A 13884-nucleotide genomic window follows, 5' to 3' on the forward strand; every position below is an offset into this window, starting at 1 on the left:
CAGATGTAACTATCAAATCATCAAGCTGCTGAAATAAATTCAGGTACTCTCCAGAGCTGGCAAGGTGATGTCAAAAAAGTTAAACTTGAAGAATGAGACTTAGATTTCTAAATGAGATTGGTTGGGGGAAGCAGAGTTAATAGGGGAACTCAAGACCGAAACAATCAACATTACTGCTGTGTTTGGAGGAGAGTTTAAAAATCAATTCTTTCTGCTTGTTCTAAAACTGTTCTGCCAAAAAACTGACATTGTTACATGCCTTTTATTTTTTGGTTTATTTAATCTTCTTTAACACAGCCATTGTTGGTTCAACAATCCAATATTTGAGGTTACATTATTGCAAAAATAAGGACATAGCTGAATAGGTTATGCCATCAATACATTTGTTAATCCTATCCCTTTTATTAAAGACAAAGCATAGTTTGTTAATACCGTTTTGGATTAACTCTATTTGTAAGGTTACTTACAGTGGTGCATACTAAAGGCAGGAGATTTGCTCCCTGGACCAAGTGTTTTTAAACTATAATTTAACAAATCATTAGCATTTTGTAATTAAAAACGGATAAAGCAATATTTTAGTATAATGTTAGGTAGCACTAAAAATTACCCTGTCTGAATATATGTGTACATATACATAAAACACTAGCATGCTTTAAGAAGTTAAGAAACATTAATATTCTGTGAAATTAATATATAAATTAAATACAATCTGGGATGAAATTCCCATTATGTACAAAAAAGAAAAAATAGAATATTTCATTTCCAAAACCTATAGATTTTAGCATCTTATAAGCCTACATCACATCATATGGAATGTAAGGGTTAGTTCAAATTTGAAGAGCATTGAAGAATAGTATGAGCCAAGTTTCCACAAAGCAGTATATATTAATTGTATTTTGAAGATTTATATTCGTTCCAATGTTAACAAGACAACATCCTTTTGAGCTTCCCTAAAATATTTGTAATATCTTTCATTTATTAAGAAAAAATACAGCTTTAACACTATGTTTATTATTTAAAAATATTAGAAAATTAAAAAATTTTGAAGATGACATGTTATTCCAGGATATATGAACTTCTTTAGTATTGTTATTTAAGGAGTGAAATAGTAAAATATTTTACTTTAAAGCACATACATTTTTTCTCTGTTTTCATTCTTTTCGGCATCCTTTGTTTCCTGTTTCATTTTCCAAATTTTCTTTCTTACTTTCTGAATAGTCCTTACTTTACTACATATCTTACTTCGTTAGCTGACTTTTATGGTCTCTTCATTTTTCCTTCGTTTGCAATAATACAATGGTTTCTATTAAGTAAACAACCAACTGAGCATCTCTTTTTATCTTTTGTAGATGTTTTCTTCTTAAAACATATAGTTATATGTTTAGCTTACATATTTATGTATATTATATATCAACGCAAAGAATAAAATTAGATTCACAGAGTACGGTGGAAACACAATATACTACTGGTACACTATTCAGCAAGCTTATGGAATGACAGAAAAGAATGAATCACTTTTCATGACTAGTATCTTAATTATCCTCTGTTTTTTTCTGACTAAGCCAAATAGATTAGCATTTTTCAACTGCTCAATTTCTTCTTCAATCTTGGAGACATTCTACGGAGATAGAACCTAAGCGCAAATTAAAAGTGGAGTCCGTGACAGGTCGCTTTCATGGTAAAGCCTGGTCTCTTGTGTGTTACTACTATGTGGTCAATGATTACTGCCTGGACAGGAACGCAGGAGTGGGTGGGTCGTGCTGGAGATGTGCAGGAGTTTGTTCCTCGGCCCTGGATGCCAGCTTGAGCACAGCACAGGATGACACAGCGGCTCTAAGCTCAGGCGGACTGGTGCACCTGGAGCACGGCGGGCTGCACGGGGTCCTCATCGGAGCGCTCGGCCTCCTCGGAGGTTAGCGTATAGCCACCCTCATAGCGCACCTTCTGTGCCTGCTCCAGGGCCACTGACTCCTCCTCTTCATCTTCCACAATAGTCAAGTCGATGTTGCTGTCCATTCCCGAGTTACTCCCCCTAGAGGTCATCTTCTCAGCAGCCTCCTCTGCCATTTCCTCTTCCACCAGGGCGCTGGCGAGGGACGCTTCGGAAAGACCCTCTGCAAAGGACGCCTCTTCCTGGTCATTCGGCATCTTCTCACTGCTAGGCAGGTCTTCTGACTTGGTCTCATTTTCTTCATGGCTTTCTCCGTCTCGGACTTTCTTCCGCCCGAAAGTGAGGGGAGAAACCTTGAAAGGGGAGCTTTTTCCTGAGGATAGTTTCTGGTGATTTGACGTGAGAGATTTCTTAATCTTCTCTCTCCTCTCTACAGATACGATCTTTGTCCCCAGCTTGTTCATCTTTTTCTCGATGTTCTGGCGAGAAAATGCTTTCTTGAGGCTATCCACTTTCTTGAGGCTGGATCTTTTTATTTTCTCGGCTCTACTTTCTTCCATCTTTTCCTCGGCACTGTCTTCCAGGGCCTCCTCATCGTGAGGCAAATCATCATCTGACGAGAGGTCCACGGTGTGCAGGGTTTCCTCCAGGGATTTGTTTTCATCCGGAAGCTCCTCCTTCCCTTCCACGGCGCTGGAAACGGGCTCTTTCACAAACACACTGGCAGGGATCTCATTTTCCTCCTGAAAAGACGGACAGTATAGGTTTCATGTTAATAACATATTTCACAAATAGTCCTGAGCTGCTGAAATACGTGTGTCTGTTTTGGGGACACGGTGATGAGAAAAACCAAATGTTTGTGGCACGAGTTTTCTAGAATAGGAAGAGTTAATTCCAAACTCGTCAAGTCATTCTCTTTAGGCTGGATAAAGCCAAGGGCAGCCTATTGGGAATATCAGGAGGACAGCCGGCAGAAACTCTATCAGTGACAGGCAGAGGGGAAGTGGGCAGTGACTGAGATAGAACAGGAAGCTGCTTAGATAACGGAGCTAAAGTACGTTACTGTACTGTCAACCCACAGGCCCTCTCTCTCCTATCCTCTTTTGAGGTCAGAGGGCTTGAGCCTGCAAAAATCCCACTGCAGAAGAGCCTGAAGGTCAAGTTGGCAGATAAAAGATAGGGCAGGGGTAAGAACTGAGAAGTCTTCAAGTACCAGACACACATAAAGCCTTGACTGGGTTCCCTCTCCAAGTAGGAGTCAGAAGTAAAGGTAGGGTCAACCTTAGAATCCGTTCAAAGGTCCACACTAATTTGGCTGAGGACATCATTTTAGAGTGAGAGAAGCAAGGACTAGGCTTCCTAGGGGTGCACTCAGGAAGCCTTGTGGTTTAGAATATCCTTTGGGGAGTTATTAAGGGGAGGTGAGATCTTAGGGTTATTTTTAGAGTAGCGAGGGGAAATTATGCTTCCAGTCATAGTTTATCAATTCTCTAGTGTTACACAGAGCTTCTTTGGGCAAGAATACTTTGGCCCTCACCTCCAGCGAAGAGTGAGGAGAGAAGCACAGAAAGCTGCCCCCTTCACCGTTGCCAGCACTCTCCTCCAGCTGCTGGGCACACAGGCAAAGATGGCTCCTCTTGGCTTTCAAGGAGCAGCACCCGAACACTCAACTCCAGAGTGGAAGGGAGATGGTGTTGCAACATTGCTCACTGGGGAGTTTTGAATGCAGACAGACTCGGGTTACACAGCTAAAGAACCCTTGATTTTTAAATATTTTTCTTTGAATATTGGAAAAGGAGAGCCAGTCAGCAAAATGTCTTCACATCTTTTTTGAAAGAAATGGCACAGTAGTGAATGTGTGGCCAGAGGCCTGAGTCTCAGTCTTTGCTGTACTACTGAATAGCAGGACAGCTTTCAGCAAATAACTTAATCTCTTTGGGTCTCAGTTTCTTCCAGATATGAACAAGAGATTTGACCTAGATTAGTAGCTTTCATACTGCACTCCCAGGGGGCACCAGGGGTTCTGCTGCAATGCCAGAAGGGGGCAAGGCTCCAGACACCCCTGCTACCCCTCCTGTAACCAGAGCCTCAGGATTGCCTGCTTATATCTAAGGCTGTTCAGTAAACTTTCAGTTTGAAAAATAACTGGATTTAGTGGATTTTAAAGTCTACTTGGGACTTAAACGTCATGCAAAGTTTATGTTAATGGCAAGAACTTCCCTTCTTGTTTTGTAATTTTGATTGACTGAAAAGATGAAAACACGCTTTAAGAGTGTCACTTTATATTTGATACCAAGACTAAATAAAGTTTAGATATTATAGAGAAACTAAGAAAACTCTCCTAATTAATAACTGAATGGTAGAATTATGATGTTCCTTGAAAAATATAACCCTCTATCTCCCCTTACACACACGATACAGAGTCCTTTCCATAAATTGGTTAGAAACAAAGGATAATGTCTTGTGTCGAGGCAAAAAGCAGAAAAGTCCAATTAAATAGAATCCTTGTTAGAATGATGATATCATATATTGTTTCCCAAAAACCCTCTCCACACTCTGCCATTTTGAATGTCATGGGAAGTGTCCAGGCCATAGTAAAAGACAAAGTAAAAATAAATAAATAAATAAATAAAAGGAGCATTGGACTGTCACAAGTTATTATAACATAGACTTTTACAAGCACTGCTTCCCCGTGTTTCAAGGTGAGGTTGCTTCTAGTTCCTAGGAATATACTCCCCATGAGGGCAGGGATTTTTGTTTCTTGTCCATGCTGTGTCCCAATACCTAGAGCTCAACATTTGCTTGTTAAATGAGTGCATGTTGGGTAGGTGGCTTTCTAAGAAAGCCCTGAGAGTGGCTGGAATGGAGGTTGCCCTCTCTTGAGGCCTATGAAAGAACAAGTTTACCTCTGTGTCTAGAAGGAAGTTTGCTGACTTCTGGTGCCATTAGGAAATCAAGAGAACCTAAGTCCCAATGGGGGCAAGGATCTCTATTTTTAAGGGAGGATTTTCTTTGCAGCGGATGGGTGTTACTAAAAGAGGGTTAGATAACTGAAATAGCTAAAGCTTGGATGCTTAGTCTAGAAGCAGAATTACTTCTGGGGTTGACAAGAAGGTTGAGAAGGTTTGAGGGGAGTTGCTTACAGGGAAGGAAGAAACCAAGAGATCAGTGAAATGTCATTAAAAGTCTTCAGTGAGGAAAGCAGAAATTCAGAAAGAAAGCTGCAAAAATAATCCTTGGCTACCAGAGAAGAGGTACATTTTGTATAGTATAATCTCTCAGGGTAATCAAAGGTAGTAAGTTGTATAACTTCCCTTTCTTTAATCCCAACAAAAGGTAGGCATATTAACTGAACTTCTAAAGGAATTAAACTAATAATATTACAGTTTTTCTTTAAATGTACATTTTATTATTACAAAGGCATAGTTGCTGTTGAGTCTTAGACTCTTTCGATTCTTTTATCATGTATCTTTTGAGGACAGCTTTGAGGAAAGTTATTATAAGGTGAATCATATATGATCTGTGGTAGATACACACTGTGTATATGAATGGGTGTTGAGGGAAGGTAGGAAACCCAATTGAACTCTTTTGGAAAATGCCAGGGAAATTATATGAGGGCTTTTTTGATGCCAGCTATAAAAATAAACCCAGCAGGAACAGAGATAATCCAGAATGAGTTGGATGTGTCTTCATGCAACTGGAAACAAGTGAGATATGTCTTCTTGGCTAACTGCTATGCTTCTGCTGTCATTTTAATTACACAAGCAGGATTTAATGTTCTGTATATTGAACAGTGTTTATTTTGTGGCTTCTAATGGTATCTACTCTGAAGGTAAGCCCTTTCTTTTCACACAAAAATCCATGAATGTCCAAGCACATGTAGCTCTTACCTTTCCATAATGTTTGTTTGGAAGCAGAAAAATACTGATACTTTTCAAAATTTCTATTCTATAGTAAAACATATGAGTGGTGTTTGACAACTAAGTAACTCTAATGGTGGTGGATACTCAGTCTAAACTTCAGCCAGTGGATGCTGGATAACTGCCCTCTCCTGAGGTGCCTAATCTCACCTGCATACGTGCCCTGTGCTCAAGCTCCCACATACACCTCATGGAAACACTTGATATTTCATATGCCTATAAGCAACGGGACACTTCTGCCTTCAGCTTCCTGTTGGAATGCTTCTGATTTACTTTCTCTTACAGGTTGCAAGACTGATGACGATTTCAAGAGGGAAGATCAAGTACACATCCTCAATTCTGTCACTGCTTCCCTGCCCTCATTACTTATAGGTCTACTTAGGGTTTGTAGCCCCTGAAAATGGCACTAGGAATCCCTTGTGGGCTGCACTGCTTCCTTCGGTAGTTCTGCCCAGTGGAGGCCCTCAGGAGAGCTGATTATTTACCCTTTGTGTTCAAAAAGGTCCTCAGCTCCCCTGATGCAGGTGTTCCTGGTTCTGACCTTTCACAAGAACCCTTAGGAGTTTTTCAAAGGAAGGGGAATAAAACAGCACACTTAAACATATATGACTGATAGGCTCACAGCATAAAAATGAATGGAAAGAACAGAAAAGGTAGCATTTCTCCTTGTAGTTCAGCTTGTTTGCTGTTCATATCGATCCTAGTGAACTAATAGTCCATTTGTATCAACACAGACAAACTTGCCAACATGCTGGACACTTCTTGGTTTGAAGCTCATGGAAGCAAATCTTCTGTGCACATATCTAAATACCTAGATATGCACACTGTAATAGAAAAGAAGACTCTATGACTTGCCTTAGAAAGGAAATCATAGTAAGTCATTTAAAAGCTTGAATAAGGAGACAATTCATGTCACTAACTCATCATTCCTGTTGGTAGAAGAAAATAACAAAGGATGTCGTATTCCCACCGGGATGCGGTAGCATCCTGGAGGGATATGAAGACCATAAATTTGTGTCCATGGAATGTTTTATCCAATAATTTCTAAATACTAGTTATTAAAATGAAACTGTGCCCACCTGACATTCTGATTTATAGGTCTTTTTTACACATTGATGGTTTTCTCCGATTTGTGTTTCTGAGGTATGGATTGCCAAGTGGATACAGTCATTGATTAGAACTGCACCCCTAAGGCAGCTGTCGGTAGAATCAGCAAGTCATAAGAATAAAATGCATTAGTTATAATCCCTGAGCAGTCTTTCACATTCTGGAGGATTTAAAAGTTTCATTATTTGTCAGTGTTATCAAGGGTTCAATTCTTTTTTAAGACACACTGGTTAGGTGTTCTTTGTTACAAATAAAAAACACAAAACAAAACCAAACAAAAAAACCAAATCACACTGAATTATTTAAAAGCTGATGTAGAAAACCCAGTAAACATGAACTTTACCATGGTGGGATTATAGTGCTTGTTTTTACTCATTTTGCAATTCAATTCTATAATCTCTATTATTAATAATAAAATGAAACCTAGCCAGTCACTGTTTCTCAGGGCCTCTGTTTCTTTGATATAAAATGAAGTTAAACTGAATGATTATTAAGGTGCTTTCCAGCTCTAACATATTTGAATCTGTGATGTTAACATAAACCCCACAAAAAAGAATTAACAAATTGCAGAATTGATTCCGTAGTGTACTGATACCAAATGTGTTTTGTTTTATGTAAGAATCAAAACTATAGGACCTGAGTTGCATTGGAGAATATTTTTCATTCATTCAATTCAAACAGATATAGATTACAAAGCAGTGGAAGGGGCAGCATTTACTTGGAAGGGCTGCATCTGAAAGAGTCTAGTTTTTTTTACGTCAGAGTATGTAATGATTCTTTCTAAGGAATACCAACAATTATCAGTTATTCACTTAAAGTGCCTGGGGCAGTGCTCACCTTCAATAAATGTAAATAATAACAATAAGAACAAATATTTTGTTTACCTCATAAAGTAAAAGGGCACTGGATAAGTAACACATCAAAGCTAATATCCCATATGGGAACATTGTAGTGTGATAGAAACATGGCGAGTTGTCATATAAAGGCGTCTTTTCTTATCTATATCCTCATTTCTTTCAGGTCTGTACTAACGTAACAGTCTTCAGAGCAGTGACTTTGGATAAAGTACAGGCTTTTTAAAAATCAATTTAAAAACGGTCTGAAGATGTTACACTTTTAGCGCCTTTCTAAAATTCTGACCTTATCAAAGGAACCCAAAGTATGAAAATTCAAACACATTTATAGGCTCAATTCTCCAGAAATGTATCCACTGCAGATAGCTAACCTTTCCACTTTTTTCACCCAATTTCCCAATTTTATGTGGATGAAAGTGTAAGCTGTTCATGAGTACTCTCGTTTTGTTCCCAGGATTTGAAATAATCTCCCAACTGCTTTTTCAAATAATCATTACTAGAACCTTAAGAGGACATAAGAGGGTACTGCATCCTCAGGGCCAGTTACCTGTGAAATTCTAGTCTCTTAAATCAAAAGAGAAAATTTCCTCATAAGTGTAGAGTCACTGATTTTCTGTACAAATTCTATTTTTTCTTTTAGTAAGTGATCACCATGATTAGAAGCAAAGTCTCAGTCTTTCTTTAGCATTTGCTTTCTTTTTGATCAGCAATGCCTATGAGTCTTATTTTATTTATGCTGGGTCATGTCACAGTATTTTGAATTCAAATATTGATCTGAAGCTATTACAAAAAAGTTTAAAAGAGAAAACTGCGGAATTTAACTAGGATTTTAACATTTATTTTATTGCTGAAAGAGAGATGAATGTTTCTTCAGTTTTAGACACTACTGGTTATAATTTAAAGTAATTGCTAAGAAATTAGATGCTTAACATCTACGACAATGTTGTAACATTCAGTACAGAAATAAATAATGACATGTTTTAAGTAGGACAAATTAAGGACAAAGTTTGGAATTTTAAAAATGTAATTATGGCCAGGCGCGGTGGCTCACGCCTGTAATCCCAGCACTTTGGGAGACTGAAGCGGATGGATCACCTGATGTCAGGAGTTCAAGGCCAACCTGACCAACATGGTGAAACCCTGTCCCTATTAAAAATACAAAAATGATCTGGGTGTGGTGGCGGGGGCCTGTAATCCCAGCTACTTGGGAGGCTGAGGCAGGAGAATCACTTGAACCCAGGAGGTGGAGGTTGTAGTGAGCTGAGATTCCACCATTGTACTCCAGCCTGGGCAACAGAGCAAGATTCTGTCTAAAAGAAAAAAAAGTATCTTCAACCACTAACCAAAGCAGACCTGTAGATTCCAGCGGGCTCGACAGGACTCCCCAAACTGAAAATGTACTCTTCTCAACAGTAGCGTACCAAGTATGCTCAGGTCATGGGATAGATTTTCCTTTCTCACTCTCTTATTTTTACGTAATTTTTTGTCTTAAACTAGAAACAGTAGATTTAACAAGGGGAAGTCCAGCATAGGGTTCAGATGGGCTGAAAATGATAAATTACCTAAAGACACTGAGTAACACCTGGTACATATTTGCCCTCTACATTCTCCACAGGTCTAGGAAACAGTCTCCTTATGCTACACTGTGAAGATTATGCTGTGACTAGAGGGTTTATTTAGAGTAGGTCTTTTGGGAAGAGTCCTTTGCTTTCGTGGAGATGAGATATAATGTTGATTTCAACATGGCAGTAGTTATATAATACATGGGTCTCTGTATATAGCGGAGCTGTTTTAAGATCCTTGGTAGCCGGGCGCGGTGGCTCACGCCTGTAATCCCAGCACTTTGGGAGGCCGAGGTGGGTGGATCACGAGGTCAGGAGATCGAGACCATCCTGGAGAACACGGTGAAACCCCGTCTCTACTAAAAAAATATAAAAAAATTAGCCGGGCGTGGTGGCGGGTGCCTGTAGTCCCAGCTTCTAGGGAGGCTGAAGCAGGAGAATGGTGAGAACCCAGGAGGCGGCAGAGCTTGCAGTGAGCGGAGACCGCGCCACTGCACTCCAGCCTGGGTGACAGGGCGAGACTCCTTCTCAAAAAAAAAAAAAAAAAAAAAAAAAAGATCCTGGGTAAGGTGAGGTCAGTTTTTACCCAAGGACCATATTTCTAACCAAGCAAAACTGTAGCCTTCTTTCTGAGCCAATGAATTTCAGATCCACTCAGTAATATCTTCTATTCATTGAGCACTTGTACCATGCCAGTCCCTGCTAACTATTTTAAATGTTATTTCTTTCATTCCTGACTCTATGAGAGAGATAGGAGGGAAGAAGCATTAGTGTTCAAGAGTACATGCTTTGAAATCAATTAAACATGAGTTTGAATCCCAGTTTCACCACTTGCTTACTAACTAGCTTCAGATAAGCCATAAACATTTTCGAATCTCAACATCCTCATCTGTAAATTCAGGATAAATAAGATGCTTACCAATGTATGCTAGATTTATTAAATGCTTGATTTTTTTTTTGCTCTTATTAATATCATCGGTGTGTAGATGAGAAAACAGGTTTGGAGAAGCTACAAACGGTGTCCAATATCACATATTTAGTAAGTGGTAGAACTAGGATTTGAACTACTGTTTGTGTGACTCCAAAATTTACCTTCTGAACTACTATACTGGACCACTCTCCAATACAAATTATTGTTTTATCCATTGGCATAATTACTACTCTGGGGAAACTGCTACTTTTAGAAGGACCAAGAGAGTCCACTGAGTGACTATACTTGCATTTGTTTTTTACAAAACAATCGTCTTGCGATGCCTTGAGAGTTGAGAATTCTAGTATCTTTTAGGCTAATAAAGGATCTTCCATGGCTTAAGAAAGGTCCAGTCACTTGCCTCTAGTTTCCTGCCTCCTAAAATGCTCTTGAAATGTGTCCTTGGGGATGGCTTTCTAAAGGGGCCAGAATGGAGTCCGAGCACATTGCTGTGGATACTCTTAGCTTCCAGTTTGGTCTTGAGCACCCCTGTTTCAGCTTTTACTCACTAGGTGGAGAATTTCTACTATTTCTAGCTGCAATTTCACACCTGCCAATTCAATGCGACAAAACAGGAGACCATGTCAGGCCCTCACAACAGCATATGCCTTTAAGTTCCCAAGCAGTTTTTTTTTTTTTTTAATGTCAGATTTATAATTCTCCTGAATTTCTACTAGCATATCCTCTCCATCCCTCCCCTCAACATCTGCAGAACATCCATGACAAAACAAAACAAAACCCAATCCTGACAAATTGTGACTTTCCTCTACAAGATAAATACTTTTTTCCTCCTCCTTAACTGAGGGATGGGACAAGAGATAATTTGCCTGATTCATACTGGAAGCAGGACAATTTCCTTTGGTGTCTCAGACTTAAAACAGGTCTGTACATGTTTGATTTTGTTTGGAGATCAGTATTTAATTTAGAAATGCCTTGAGAGCTGAGATTTCTAATATCTCTTAGGCTAATAAAGTAAGGATCTCATATGGTTAAGAAAGGCCCAGTTACGGTATCTCTTTTCAATTCATCTGGTGCATGAAAAGCCACTGCATTCGCATTAAAAGCTGAAAAGTTTTCAGCTGCAAAAGCCTGTAAGGTAGAGGAGGACATAGGCTCCCTAAAGCTTTACAATACTCAAGTGCAATTTGAGGAGGACAAAAAAGCAGCGAGATGAGTCTTTCCTTTTATGGGGGTAGGAAGGCTTAGGTCCTAACTTGGCAGAGCAGATTCCTTTTGAAAAAGAAGGCTCCCTCGGTTTAAATCCCAATTTCTAAATCTCTCTTGGGAGATGAAGGCTCTCCCTGTGTGCCTTTCACAATCAAACTGTTGGTTATAGCCTCTCCCTTCCATGGCTTTGAAATCTTCTCCTATTCATATGGTCACAACAAGACAGCCCTGGGGCGAGGATGGCAATCACTTCCTGGGCTCCGTGCTGGCTGGATTCCACTGGGCGGAAGGGCTTCCAGCATTAGGCAGGGCTGCCCTGGGATTCACAAATGCCCACCACTTGGCGGAACAACAGCCCCACGCAATCTCCCTGTCCCCAGATAGCCTCTTGCTACATTAATTGCATCATTGATGCATTAAAAAAAAATTAAGTGGCCTTTTTATTCGAAGGCAACCATTTGAGGGAGAAACATTTAAGACTAGCCTTTGTGACTATAGCTGATAACACTCTGTTTATTTTACTTAACAGTTGCGGTCTCTCTGAACAAAGAGAGGCATATCTAGTGCGTTTGTACTCTCTATTTCTAGTGCATTTGCTAGAAAAGAACTCCACAAGATTGCTTTGCCCAAAAAAAGTCTTAAAAGAACAAGGCTAACTCTAATGGAATCAATCCTCTATTTGCTTGGTCCCCAAAACGTTGGTAGCCTTTGTACAAAGGGATAGTTTGACTTTTTGGTTAAAAAAACAACAAAATACCTCACATGATCACTTCATTTCCACAAAGAGTTAATGAACGGCCACTGAATTAATTTGCCCTGTCCAGCTAACAGCTGCAGCCAGAGCCTTACGCCCCTAATGCAAAGAGATAAATGAATTTGACTAGGGTGCAAGCACCTGCACGTCTTCCCAACCTGTACAGAGTATATCCAGGTGCTCCCTGACAAATGACCCGGGGCCTACTAAGCCCGCGGGCATCTTCTTTGGGTTAGTCTGCAGTGACCTGGGAAATTCCCACCCCTGTGTGCAGATTTCATATTTGCTTGCTGCAGGCAGATAGGGGACAGTGCCTTATGTGTGTGATCCCTGACAGGCAGGACAAATGTGAAAATGGCTGTGAGAGCCAGGATGAGTGAGATCAAGAATGTTGAGGAATTCCAGCCCTCCTGTAAGGAGGCATAGGGGGCACTGACCTGGAAGATGAGCACTTTGAAATGGTTGCGTCGGAGGAGCTGGGCGTGGTTGTTCTCCAGCCGCTTCACCTGTGCGCTCTGCCTGTCCATGCGCTCTTTGACCGCGCGCGTGTGGGCGCTGACCTTGCGGGACTTCTCCAGCAGCTTGCTCACCGTGTTGCTGGTGGAGGCCTGGTACTTGGAGAGCTTGGTGAGGTCGTTCTGGATGCCCTTCACGGAGCCCTCCAAACTGATCTGTCGCTGCTCCATCTTGTGCTGGTTCTCCTGCACGGCGTCCAGCATGTTCACCAGCTTGTCCAGGAGCGTGAGCACCGTGACGGCGTTCACCTGTGAGTTGTCCCTGATGGCCTCCTCCGTGTTCCCCAAGTTCAGGCTGGGGCTCGGTGTGGAGGAAGGCATCGGGCTGGGGCTCGAGGGCTTTTCCTGCCGCATGTCAGACCCAGGGTGCTGGAACTTTTCGGCCTGTGCAGCGTCCTCTCCCATGGCTAGGCAGGTGGGAACGTTCTTCCTCTCTGGGAGCTGCTTCTTGCTCGGGTGAGAAGTTGCGGTGGTGAGGGTGCAGGATAAGGCCCGCTGGTTGGAGCTCAGAGCACCACTCTCTAGGACTGGCAGAGGTTCAGACAGGCAACAACTGGCTATGCTGATCAGGGGAACTGCATTCCAGCTGCTCTTAAAGGCCCTGCTCCACCCAGTGGGAGGAGAAGGTTACAGAACTGAGAACGACTCAGGGTTCAGAAGTATGCACACACTTCCTAACCGCGTTCTGGGCACAGGACACTTTGTCGCAGGTTTAGCTTTTCTTTCCTGCTCCCCTTCCCGTTTTAAAAAAGTTCAATGTCATATTTCAATCATGACTTCATCTAGAGGCGGAGAAAAACATGCTAATTTGGCCCAGCTCCACAGCTTCCAATTGACTACAGCTAGTAAACTTTTCTCTGGCTGCTATGCTACAGATGCAACAGGGTGCCTGTTTCTTTTTCCTGGATACAAGTTATTGTAACGGAAAGTATTGTTTGCATTTGCCCTAGAACTGACTGATGGATTGCAGAACACCGGGTGTCCTACTGGGAGGCATAGAGTTTAAAGGGTACTGCAGCCAAGTTTGTATTATTAGTTTCTCATTTGCAAAGGAATGGAAGTAACTCTGATAATGATAAGGAAAACAGCTCAGTTCTTATTACTCTTGCAGTTGGGGATACAAAATAGGTTAAAAGAGATTGAA

At 41.0% G+C, this 13884-nt stretch overlaps 1 protein-coding gene across 1 annotated transcript; it reads right to left on the reverse strand.

Moving 5' to 3' along the window:
- Positions 1-256: 256 nt before the first annotated feature.
- CAVIN2 (caveolae associated protein 2) lies at positions 257-13507 on the reverse strand. The gene is made up of 2 exons (XM_023217846.2): positions 12663-13507; positions 257-2634 (listed from the first exon to the last, which is right to left on the reverse strand). The coding sequence occupies exons 1-2, from the start codon at positions 13143-13145 to the stop codon at positions 1840-1842; spliced, it is 1278 nt and encodes a 425-aa protein (XP_023073614.1). The 5' UTR covers positions 13146-13507; the 3' UTR covers positions 257-1839.
- Between the last annotated feature and the right edge of the window lie 377 nt (positions 13508-13884).

This window comes from Piliocolobus tephrosceles, chromosome 11 (assembly GCF_002776525.5).
Source record: "Piliocolobus tephrosceles isolate RC106 chromosome 11, ASM277652v3, whole genome shotgun sequence".
NCBI lineage: Eukaryota > Metazoa > Chordata > Mammalia > Primates > Cercopithecidae > Piliocolobus > Piliocolobus tephrosceles.

What these genes read in the sequence shown, in the direction of transcription:
- CAVIN2 (XM_023217846.2), bottom strand. Translation starts at nt 13,145, where the DNA reads ATGGGAGAGGACGCTGCACAGGCCGAAAAGTTCCAGCACCCTGGGTCT. An exon ending in TCAAAGTGCTCATCTTCCAG is followed by an intron (nt 2,635 to 12,662) that starts GTCAGTGCCCCC and finishes CCGTCTTTTCAG; the next exon opens with GAGGAAAATGAGATCCCTGC.